The 12,492-nt window shown below is 44.7% G+C and overlaps 1 protein-coding gene across 1 annotated transcript; it reads right to left on the minus strand.

Moving 5' to 3' along the window:
• Positions 1–9,038: 9,038 nt before the first annotated feature.
• On the minus strand, positions 9,039–9,594 carry LOC119289139. Its single transcript, XM_037568548.1, has 2 exons — positions 9,496–9,594; positions 9,039–9,400 (listed from the first exon to the last, which is right to left on the minus strand). Exons 1-2 carry the CDS (start codon positions 9,554–9,556, stop codon positions 9,186–9,188), a joined length of 276 nt encoding a protein of 91 aa, XP_037424445.1. The 5' UTR covers positions 9,557–9,594; the 3' UTR covers positions 9,039–9,185.
• Positions 9,595–12,492: the final 2,898 nt, after the last annotated feature.

Raw genomic sequence — 12,492 nt, forward strand, 5'->3', positions numbered from 1 at the left:
CTTATTTGAAGCAATTTTTATCTTGATCATTTTTTTAAAGGATTCTGAGGCTTCAAAAATTCCTCAATTCAAATTTCATTTGAATTTAAACATGATGCAGCAACCAAGCTAGTCCAAGGCCAGGGTAAAGCTAGGGATGTGACAACTCACCCCTACTAAATAAGAATCTCGTCCCGAGATTCAAGTCGTGAGGTAAGGTGAAGGGGAAACGCAAACTAGTACAATCTTCATGATCCAGGGTGCACTTCAAATGAACGTTGATTTGAACACCATCATTGTCTTGAGGTCTTGCTCTGAGAAATCCTGTCAACATGACATGGAGGGAAGAAGACTCTAGAAGGGTCGATCTCCTCGAGGATCGAACAACTCAGGATTAACTCACGGAATGAGACATAGAACCATCTCTCGAGCTGAGACACGAAGCACATCTCTAGAGGGATGGAGTGGAACAGATGACGAGGGTTCACTAGGTAGACAACAATTCCACACCTAAGAAGGTGGTAAACGATTGCCAACGTAGCGAGGAGTTGAGTTGCCATGAAACCACAACGAGACACCTTCGGAACCGTGACTCGTAGATATCTCCCCTTAAGTGGCAAAAAGAATTACCTTTGATTCAGAGATCATTGAAACTCTTTAAACCAGCCTAAGGCAATTCTCGAGCGATCATTTGGAGGGGGTCGGTAGAATGGCATACTCGGACTTGGATGATGTGGATTACCTTGTTGAAGACAACGTAATGGATGAGTTTGCTTATCACCGGAAATGGAAGAGACCCATGGTAGAATGACACATTGGCGGTGCAGGCTAGGAACAAAATGCAAATGCTGGGAATGATTCTGGTAACTGGGGAAGAACCCAACAATGGAGAGTGAATTCACTGTTTGAAAAGATCATAGCATTGCCGAGGAAACTGAGAGGAATCCCAGTTAGTGCCGATGATAACTCGTAGCGCTTGTGCGTGCTCTCAAGAACTTGAGCATTTCCACAATCATCAAGGTTTTACCAACATCCGTGTCAAGGATCCTGGCAACACAACATACTACCATGATGAATGGTGATGGAGGATGCAGATGCAGAGAAAGATAACACCTTCTCAGATTTCACCCTTGGCGGGGCCAAGGAAATAGAATCTGGATGATCGACCGAGAGACATTTAGCACTCCGCTTCTAATGTTCTCCTTGATGTGCTAGTGTAACCCATTCATAGATATGGTTTGATATCTAAAACATCAAGTAAAAGGTTGGACTTCGGGAACACATAAATCCATAGGGCAACTAGGGAGTAAATCCTACGAAATCCCTATGGGGGGGTGGCCAACTTCCTCAAACAAGATACTATAATAATAGGTCTACCGGATGGGTGTGTTGGCCACGACATCCACCTTACCGGTTATCGAGAGACCAATATTATAGTTCTTAGGGAAATGTTCCAACCATCATATCTGCCTGAGATTCAGCTCTGGTTGGTGTTAGGATATTCCAGGCTCATCGAGTCTTAGGAAGAAAAATGAAAGTTTGCAACACAAATCGACGAGATGACGTTGCGGGATTCTCGGGAGATGAACTACGATAGCAAGCTCCAAAACATGAGCTGGTTCTGCTACAAACATGTGAACACGTTGTCCCAGACAAGCATGCCCACATGGTAGTCTTACAATAAAACACTACCGAGTTCTGGTTGGGAACCATCAGCGAGGATATCGAAGTTCTTTCATAAGTCCGGATTAGCTCTTATGAAGGAACTCCTTCTCCTTGAACAAATCAATCAGTGGCTTGGTGTGCTAGGGATACATATAGATTGAAGGTTGCAAGTCTTCAAACCACAGCATTCTTCGCACGTGTGCATGACTGATTTGGAATGATTCCAAAGAAAGCAACATTGACTTTCTCGAATCCATGGCGGCAACTTGCATCAGATGCACATGAATTAAAGGAAGTCACTACCTTCATCCAAACATATGCTTCATGAGCTAGCATGAACAAATGCTTTCAAAAGTTTCCAACACTAGCTTAATGTTCAGCAAAATTATGGAGAAGACAAGGATGTTGTCAATGGGCACAACAACAATTCATCTGGGTTTCCTTTTAAAAGGAATTCCATAGTTAAGTGAACAAGTGATAGCATTGGTTAGACCCAAAAGATATAATGGTGTATGCTCGAGGGATCAACCACGAATAAGACAACATTACGAGCATCGTTGGTACTGATTTGATTTGACGATAGCCCACACTCAAATCAAAGGATTGATAAGACAATAGGTCCAGCAACTGATCACAAGGACCAATCGATGAAGATATCATCTTTCTTCAACACGCACTACACAAGAATATCCCTTTGGAACGAACTAAGTCAGACAAGCTTTTATCTTCCAACTCTCCAAGTTGTTGTCTAGCTTAACCAACTAGCTCAGGGATATCTAACACCGATTCTTGGAGAGAAGGTGGTTCACAAGAAACCAACTTGATCACGAACTCAACATAGCGGTCAGGTGACAACCCGGTAACACCTCCAAGAAGATATTTGGAAAGTCACGAACCACCGGTATGTTACTAAGCTCGAGAACAATCTTGCTTTTTGAGGCAAGACGATATGATCAATAGAGCGAAGATTTGAAATAACCCTAACTCATCGATCGAGGAGTGTACCGAGAACAAGGACTAGGTAGCACGATCAATCTTAGAATGATGATTCACTAACCAACATGCTAAGAATGAAATTATTGTCCTTTAACTACCAAACAACGGAGTTGCTAGCAGTATTGATTTCACACACCACGATTCACTTGTCGACATTCCGGTTACGATAACACAGGAACCGAGGAATGAACAATGATGGTGAGAAGTATCACTGTGTCAAGAGTTCATAGGATGGTGTGCAATTCCTATAACAATCTCGATATAAAATATGTAATACTCCAAGGTAGAGCAGAACAAAAGCTGGATTAGCAATTTGATCTGCGGAGCACAACTTCTTTGACCCAATCCTGGATAGGGAAGAGGTACTGGAGTTTGTTTCTCCTAGTCATTCCGCGATAGAATGGCTTGACGGACCACAAGAGTAATAGGCATCGATAAACGAACGCACGTATACTCTTGACTATCAATTGATAGACGAAGGTCAGTAGACAACTAAAGAGGGACAACTCAAAGGAACATATAACTTTCTGAGTTGTGGATACATGGGTTGGTATGCCGAACAAAGTTCAACATAATTCTTCCGGATAACCCATGCAGAAAGGTTGAGCTGGCAGAGTCACAATATAGCATGGAGAACTCATAGAGGGCCTGTTGTGATCTTTTGATCCAACAAACTTCTGCCATAATGGTTCATGGTATTTGGAAGAATGATATACCACAGACCTCGAGGACTATCGCAAAGGTTACTAATATACTAAAGGAACTAGCAGCACTATCAACATGATGTAAGTAGGGTGAATATCGGGTTTAAGAACCCAGAAATAGAATGCCTATTACTAAGTAGCATCACGGGATGCTTTCGAGAATAAAAGCCAGAATCATCACACTGGGATCACAAAACATTGCTAGATTACTAGGTGACTCCCTAAACACCTAGGGCCATAATAGTAACTCCAACATAATGTCAAGGCAATAGAATACCTCAACTCAACAATTAGTGTGATTGAGCCGGCATAAAGGAGCATCGAAACCAGAGGAAAAGGATTTTGCAAATGCATCAGACTATTTAGAAACCTGGAATGACTCGGACAGCATAACGGCTGTAAATGCTCAGAAAAGATTTGAGACATTCACAAAAATGGTGGCATAACCACTCAGAAGCACAATATCAAGGTTCCGAGATCAACAATTATCATACGGAAGTAGTAGGAACTGAACTGAGACTTAAATCCAACAATCTTATAAGTCCACTGATTAGTAACACGTGATCCTGATAGAAAGAAGAGATAGCCTAGTTTCTTAACCCCGTAGGAAAGATAAGATGACTCAGATCAGAAGGTCATGAGGTATAAGGAGTAAAAAGAGCCTTACGTTCCATCCCGCAATCAATTCCCTTATATAACTAAAGAATTTCTAGACTCAACTTCGACCAGTTTGGCTTGGTAATCCTACAGGCAGTCAAGCTCTGATACCAACGCTGTCAGGACCCCGACTCAATGCCACATCGATCTAGCATGTAACACCTCATATCACTTTGCGGCCTCACGCACGGTATTCCCACGGGTGTCGCCTTACCTTTGCCCGGGACCGTTTGCGCCTTTTGGCTCACGTATATGATGATGTCGCTAGCATCCATATGATAAAGAGTCCGGGCTGACATGACTAGTCGTAAACCCGAAGTGGCACAGACTTACAGGGACAGGCATCCATGACCCAGCATCGAACGTGTCGGTCATCAGCGAGTGAATCCAGGCTGTAGCACTGGGCTAGCAGGACTCCGGTATTCATCGCGTGACATTTCCCCGAAGGGACAGACACAGGAACGAAGAAGGACACATGCCGGCCAGCCTAAGTGTTCCGGAGCAGTAGCAAGCTACCATGGCTCGGTGGAAACACTAGGAGACATTTCCCGGTAAGAGAGGCTACTAAAGATAAACAACTAGATGGTCAGATCCCACACATACCAAGCATTTCAATAGCATACACACAACATGCTCGATATGTGCAAATACAACATGGCATCACAACATGACTCTACGACTCAAGTAATTTATTCAATAGGCTCCGAGGAGCGAGATATTACAAACATGGGTCTCATGACCCAACAATCAGAGCATACAAGTCAAAGCACATGCGGAAGCTTAACATGTCTGAGTACAGACATCTATAAATGAAAAAGGCTGAGAAGCCTGACTATCTACCAATCCTGCCGAGGCACAAGATCGTAGCTGAGGTAACAAGCTAAACGTCGAAGTCCAAGCGGAACTACTAGCGAGACCGAAGTCTCTCTGCAAAAACATAAAATAGGCAAACGTGAGTACAAATGTACCCAGCAAGACTTACATCAGAACTATCTACATATGCATCATTATCAACAAAGGGATGGTGGGGTTTAACTGCAGCAAGCCAGCTTTGACTCGGTGGCTATCATGAACTACGACTGCAAATAACTCTTTTGAGGTGGCGCACACGAGTCCACATATTCACCATATCAATACACCACTACGGATCCACTCCCGTTTCCCTACGAGAACGCCGTCCATAGCACTCACGCTTATCTTGCGTATTTTAGAGTATCCACTTTCACTTGTCTATGAACTGATATAAGCAACCCAGAAGTCCTTTTCCGCGGACACGGCTATTCGAATAGATGATGTTAACCCTGCAGGGGTGTACTTCTTCACACACGCTCTCACCACTTACCGCCGTTTACACGACATGTACTCGGCAACCTTCAAGCGGAAGCCCAACGTGGGTGTCGGCCACGGCCTACCTAAACACTCAAGTCTCTAGTCCAGGTTTATCGCCTATTCGGGTTCCATCCATGAGGAGATCCGGCCGGAGTTTCGCTCACAGCCCCAAACGATGTGAACAGGGTTCCTGAGACACCAAACGGGCGCCCGGTACACCGTGCCACGTGCCTACCGCATCACAGCCCACCCCTACGGTCAGCGCTGCGCACGGCCTCCAGCATACTACAAACACCAGAAACTACTTGCAACTCCTGGACAGAGGACAAGGGTGATCAAGAAGCCGAGAGGGTCCATTGGTTTTGGGCCCAATGCGTGGTAGTAGCTGAATCATAGATCACAAACACAGAACTCAGTTCCTGAGGACGGCTGCAATGAGACAACCCACCATGTACTCCTACATGGCCTCTCACCGCTACCTTTACCAAATCGTGTTCACACACTTAGCTCACACACAGTAGGACATGTTCACACGCCTCTGATTCATCCCCGATGAATCAGACCTGACTCAACTCTAAGCAGTAGCAGGCATGACAAACAAACATGAATGAGTAGGCACAACAGGGCTCAAACAACTCCTACTCATACTAGTGGGTTTCATCTATTTACTGTGGCAATGACAGGTCATGCAGAGGATAAAGGGGTTCAGCTACCGCAGCAAGTAACAGATGAATCGATGTTGTCCTAATGCAGTAAAAGAGAGCAGGAGCGAGAGAGTGGGATTTTATCGGAATGAACAAGGGGGTTTTGCTTGCCTGGCACTTCTGAAGATAACATTGAGTCTTCATCAGTGTCAACGATCACATCATCGGTATCACGTCTATCGAGAGGGGACAAATACCGGCAATACAGAAAAAAACACGATCAATGCAATGCACAATATGATGCATGCTATGACATGGCAATATGAATGTGTTTTGGGCTAATGCACCTAAAACCAGATTAAATGAAGTTGGTTTGAATCCAAGATTCAAATTCAAACTCCATATGTGGTTATTTAAATGCCCTTTAATTGATTTGTGCTAAACAGCAGCTATAAGTTGTTCTAACATGCATGAAAATGGTACAGATGGATTCCTTGAATTTTTCTGATAATTTTTCATATATAATTTATTTAATTTGGAGTTACGGTTGAATTTCTATGATTTTTAGAAGTTTAGGGCATTTTCTGAAATTCCTGAATAATAAATAAATCCAGAAATGATTTACTGCGTCAGCACTGCGTCACTGTGACGTCAGCAGGTCAACAGACGCTGCTGGTGGTCAAACCTGACCAGTGGGGCCCACTGGTCAGTGACCCAGTCAACTAACTAAGTTAGTTAGCCCTAACTAACTGGGCAGGGCCCACTAGTCAGTGACTATAGTAACTAACCTAACTAGTTAATTAGTGCTAACTAGAGTAATTAGTCGGGCGGGCCCGCAAGTCAGTGAGAGAGAGGGGGAAGTCAAACCGGGCAGTGGGGTCAAACCAGGCCGGTCAACGGGTCAGCGGTCGCCGGCATATAGCCGCCGGCGACGACAGAGACGGCGGGGCGGCTCGGAAATGCTCTACAGGGCACCGTTTGATGCGCGGGGAGCAGCTACGGGAAGAGGGTGGAGTGGCGCATCCAACTATGGCGGTGGCGGAGGCTGGGGTGGCCGGAGTTGTCGCCGGCGACGACCGTGGCGGCTGCCGGAGCTCGGGCACCGACGGTTAGGCGCTACGGCGTGTTTCACGAAGAACTGGTGGGATCTGCGGCTTCCTGAGGAAACGCTGAGCACGCCTACGTGCTCTGGTGCGACGTGCGGGGGTTGCAACCGCGGCGGCGACATGGCCGGCGGCGGGGAGCGCTCGGCTCCGGTGGTTGATGCGGCTAGGGGGCGAATTAGGCAACGAGGCATGGGGGAAACGATGCAGCGGCTCACCGCGGTTCTTCTGGTGCTGCTGGCGAGGCAGGGGAGGCACGGGGTCCGGCGAATCGACGGCGGGGATCACCGGCACCCGAGGTCGGAAACGGCGGCGTTGGAGATGCAGCAGAGCTTCTGGCGCCGCGTGACTCGATGGAGAGGACGACGACGTCGTTGCGGAGCTCGGGATCACGTCGGAGAGGTGGGGCAGTGGCTGTGGGTGCGGGGTTACGGCAGCGCGTCCATGGAGGCTTCGGCCATGGCGGGGAACGGGCGAGGAGAGGCGTAGGGGGGGCGAATGGGGTGTCGGCGAGGTCGGGGCGACGACCAGGAGACGATCCACGCGGCGCAACGGCGACCAGGGCGATGCAGAGAGGCTGGGTGGTGCGTGGCGAGCTCGGGCGCGCCATGCTCACCTCCCTTCCTGCTCTGGCAAGGGGAAGCAGCTGGCTGGCACGGGCCAGCACAGTGCTGGGCCGGCCAGTGGGTTGCCAGGTAAGTGGCCAGGTAAAACTCTCTCTCTCTCTCTTTCTGTTTTAATTCTGTTTTCTATTTTGCAGGTTTGTTTTGAATTTGGTTTTGAAACCAATTCAATTTATTTTGCTTCTGACAATATTTTTAGGAGCTAAAAGAATTAAAACAATGCTCCACAAAAATATTTCAGAATTATTGGACCTATATTTATTTAACAGTAGATATAAGTCCAATTCAAATAGCTATTGATTTAATTCAAATACCCAAAATAAATGTTTCTGAGATACCGAAAATATTGGTTTGGATTTTACCTCTTGCCAATATTTCCAGAGGATATCAAGAACATTTTCTTGGACTTATTTGAAGCAATTTTTATCTTGATCATTTTTTTTAAAGGATTCTGAGGCTTCGAAAATTCCTCAATTCAAATTTCATTTGAATTTAAACATGATGCAGCAACCAAGCTAGTCCAAGGCCAGGGTAAAGCTAGGGATGTGACAATATGGATCTGTATATAATTTTTATTATTTTTTATGTTTGTTGTACTGCCATGATTAAAAATGAATTGATCGGCAGTATTCCCCCAAAAAATAAAAAATAAAAAATGGATTAACCAAAAGTTCAGTTGGGCTGTTCTGCCCCTTATGCCTTCTAAAGAGAAAGTAACCCGCCTAACCCGTGTCTTGCAATTAGGTTCAGTGCAACAACTACATAAAAAAGATAGCAACCTTGGATCTGGTCTAGAGTTAGTGGACCACACATACCCATTGCATTCTTATCTGGACGTGCCAATTACCCAAACTGGCCATAATAAGTTACCATTAAGAGTGCGCGTGGCCGGACATAGGGAAGATAGGGGGAAAGAATATGCCTCCGGGACTTTCGGTAGTCCGGTTAGCGGGCTGCCGGACATGAGGAAGACACAAGGATCCGCCGAGGCCTGACGTAGCTTAGTGTATTGTATCCGTGTCGTGGGAGTGGAGCGCGCGAGTGTAAGTGCATATAGTTTTACCTTTTTTGTTAAAATATGTCTAAAATGTAACTTTTTTCGTTTGGTTTGTATGAAATTGTCACGTCTATATGAAATCCGGCCAAGTTTGCATGAATTTCACCCGGTTAGTTGAAAACAATATGAAATATATGCGGCTAGTGTTGGATGACGTCCTCCCGCATCCGTATCTGTGGACGGACGCCGGAAGAAATTTGCGGGTTGCCGTTGAAGATGCCCTTATGAAGTATCAGGGTATTATTAAATCTTTAATATTATTGTGCGCGTACGTACTTTTATGAGTTTTACCACATTCTGCTCGGAAATTTTATTCGAAGCGTGTAAAGTTGAATTACACTGCCAAACCACAGACACGCGAACATTTTCGTTGTTCGACACCAAGCTTGCAGAGCCTTATTGAACTCAGATTCAAACCAACAATTCAGCTAGAACTTTTTGGTCGTGCCGCAGTTGGTGTGGGTCACGCCGTCATCGAGGTGGAGCACGCAGCCCTTGCCGTCGGCCGGCGCGCACTCGCAGTCGCACCCGTCGAGCTCCTGGCCGGGGTAGTTGTCGCAGGTGATGTGCCCTCCCTGGAAGCACACCACGGCGCACGGCGCCTTGGCCTTGGCGTCCACGATCTCCCCGAACACCACGAGCCCTGCAGGGTTGATCCGGCCAGCACACGCATACAAAAATTGTCAAAAAGAACCCATCTCTCACGGGATTATGGGTAAGAATTTACGATGGACGCACCTGAGAGGAGGAGGACGAGTGTAGCGTTGTCTTTGTGTGTGCTTTGAGTTGGCAGAGCCATGGAAACATAGACAGTTTATATAGGGAAATGAAATCTCTGGCGTGGCGATTTCATTGACTTCGAGCATGGAGATGGAGGGGTCGAGTTTGCTATCGCTTTTATCAGTCAGCGTACGTCTTAGACTAAACTGATACGGATCTGCCGCGCTCTCTGACCCGAACAGTGCGTGCTCTCCATTTTTCCACTTTCGGATAAGAAGCGGCTAACAGTTTCACTTTTTTTTTTTTGAGAAAGACAGTACTTCATAGATTAAGGAACATCAGAATACAGTTCGTCCCGGATGCAATCCGGAGCCACACCACGGTAAAAGCAGTTTACAGCTAGCTCACAGCTCCGTGCTAGTTTATGTGCCGCTACATTCAGTCCACGCTTGACATGTGAGAAAGTACAGTGGGTAAAACTAACAGCCAGAGACTTGATGTCGGAGACAACGGCGCCCACACTCGAACGATCTTGGACAGGAGACCTGATCTTGTTCACCATAGAGAGGCAATCTGACACTAGACTGATATGCATGAAGCCTTCAGCTTGGCAGATGTTCAAAGCGTGCCGAATGGCAAGAGCCTCAGCAAGCTCTGGTTCAGTAATACCAGGAAACACTTTGTTGCAAGCAACAAGACAGTCCCCACTGTGATTTCGAACGACGACACCGATACCCATCCGTCGAGTCGAGGGGAACAAGGCGGCATCAACATTGACGGCAACCGTGCCTGCAAGTGGCGGAGTCCACCGGAGAGTTGAAGAAGAGGACTCACGCCTAGCAACAGGCCCGGCTAACAGTTTCACTTGATTTGGTGAAGAGATCGCGGCGTCTTCTTGCGTGTGCTGCCGCGATTCATCTCAGTTGAAAGGTGGCAGCAAAGCGCTAGGGATTGACACGAGCGGGAGACTGTCTTAGTTACTCCCAAATTAACCAGCACCACTGATCGGTCATTTTCCGAAGTGCCACGCAGACACTAATTAGAGGCTTAGAGCAGCCAGGGAGCGGAAGCATCCTCGCAAATGCTTTTTTCTATCCGATTCAAATGGAAAAGGTTCAGGTTCTGGTTCAGCACCTCTCAGCGAGGTTCCCCGTGCAGTGCGCTGGAAAGTCAGCAATCGCGCACACCCCTCCGCGTGTCCGAACCTAAAATGGACCAGCCCACTGCGCTATTGTGCGCACTAGCGATTTTTGTCTGATGGAATTTTCGGCCTGGCTTTTTTACCTCGACCTGTTGTTTTGTTAAAATACTGCCAAATTATTTAAATATGTTCATAAGTTTTAAAAACGTTTGCAATTTTTTTAAATCACCATTTACAAAAAATTCATGTATTTAAGAAAAATGAACACGAATACAGAAAAGGTCCATGGTTTCAAAAAATATTCATGGATTCAAAAAACTCATGATTTTGAAAAACGTTGTTTATTTTTTCTAGAAAAACATGAATTTAAATTATTTTCATGAACTAAAAAAAATCAAAATTGAAAATGTTGATGAATTCAAAAAATGCTTGTGATGTATAAACATGGCCCTGATATCAAAAAATGTCCGGTAATTTGGAAAATGTTCTTGAAATTGAAAACATGTTCACGCATTTAAAATATGTTCATGAATTCAATACATGTTCTTGAATTAAAAAACTCACAAAACAAAAGGAAAAAATAGAAAGAAAAATAAGAAAATGAGGAGACTGTCTTAGTTACTCGCAAATTAAGCAGCACCACTGATCACTTTCCCAAGTGCCATGCATAAACTATTTAGGTCTTGTACAATGAAAGATGCTTAGAGGAGGTGCTTAGAGAAATAAACCAAGCTTTCTTTAACCACCGGTGCTTATTTGTACAGGATAGACGCTTAACTAAGCGTCTCTTCTGTAGAAATAGACACCGATGCTTCAGAAAAATTCGGTTTATTTTCCTAAGCATCTCTCTAAACACCTCACATTGTACAAGGCCTTAGAGCAGCCAGGGAAGCATCCTCGCAAATGCTTTTTCTATCTGATTCAAATAGAAATACAAATGGAAAACGTTCAGGTTCAGTACCTCTCAGCGAGGCTCCGCGTGCAGTGCGCTGGAAGGTCACCAATCGCGCACACCCCTCCGCGTGTCAGAACATAAAATGGACCAGCCCACTGCGGTATTGTGCGCACTAGCGATTTTTGTCTGATCGAATTTTCGGACAGCCTTTTTTACTTCAACCTGTTATTTTTTTAAAATACTGCCAAAATATAAAACATTTTCATAAGTTTAAAAAATGTTCACACTTTTTAAAAAATTCACTATTTATAAGAATGTTCATGTATTTTAGAAAAATAAACACGAATACAGAAAAGGTCCGTGGTTTCAAAAAATATTCGCGGATTAAAAAAACTCATGACTATGAAAAATGTTGTTGATTTTTCAAAAAAACATGACTTCAATTTTTTAAATGAATTAAAAAATAAAAATTGAAAGTGTGGATGAATCAAAAAATGCTTGTGATCTATAAAAATGGCCGTGATATCAAAAAATGTCCGATATTTCGGAAAATGTTCTAGAAATTGAAAACATGTTCGCGAATTCAAAATATGTTCATGAATTCAATACATGTTCTTGAATTAAAAAAACAAAAATATGTTCGCGAAACAAAAAGAGAAAAGTAGAAAGAAAGATAAGAAAATGAGGGTACCAAAAAACTCAAAACAAAACCAAGAAAAAGAACCACAGAAAAAAAGAAAAAAACATTCAAGAAGGTTCTAGAAACAAGTGAGAAGCTCACACTTGGAAAAAATGTAAGATGCACCAGGCCATGTAGCAACCAGCGTTTGGCAGGTTGTGCGTTCATTCCCATTTGCCGCGGTACGAGGTAAATAGCATCCACCAGCTAGTGGCCCGGGGCGTGGGAAATTATGCTAGGCTATATTTTAGAAATTTTAAAAATTAGCCTGTGGCGTAGACTGACACCTTCACCTCCCCT

The sequence above is a fragment of the Triticum dicoccoides genome, chromosome 4A (assembly GCF_002162155.2).
Source record: "Triticum dicoccoides isolate Atlit2015 ecotype Zavitan chromosome 4A, WEW_v2.0, whole genome shotgun sequence".
NCBI lineage: Eukaryota > Viridiplantae > Streptophyta > Magnoliopsida > Poales > Poaceae > Triticum > Triticum dicoccoides.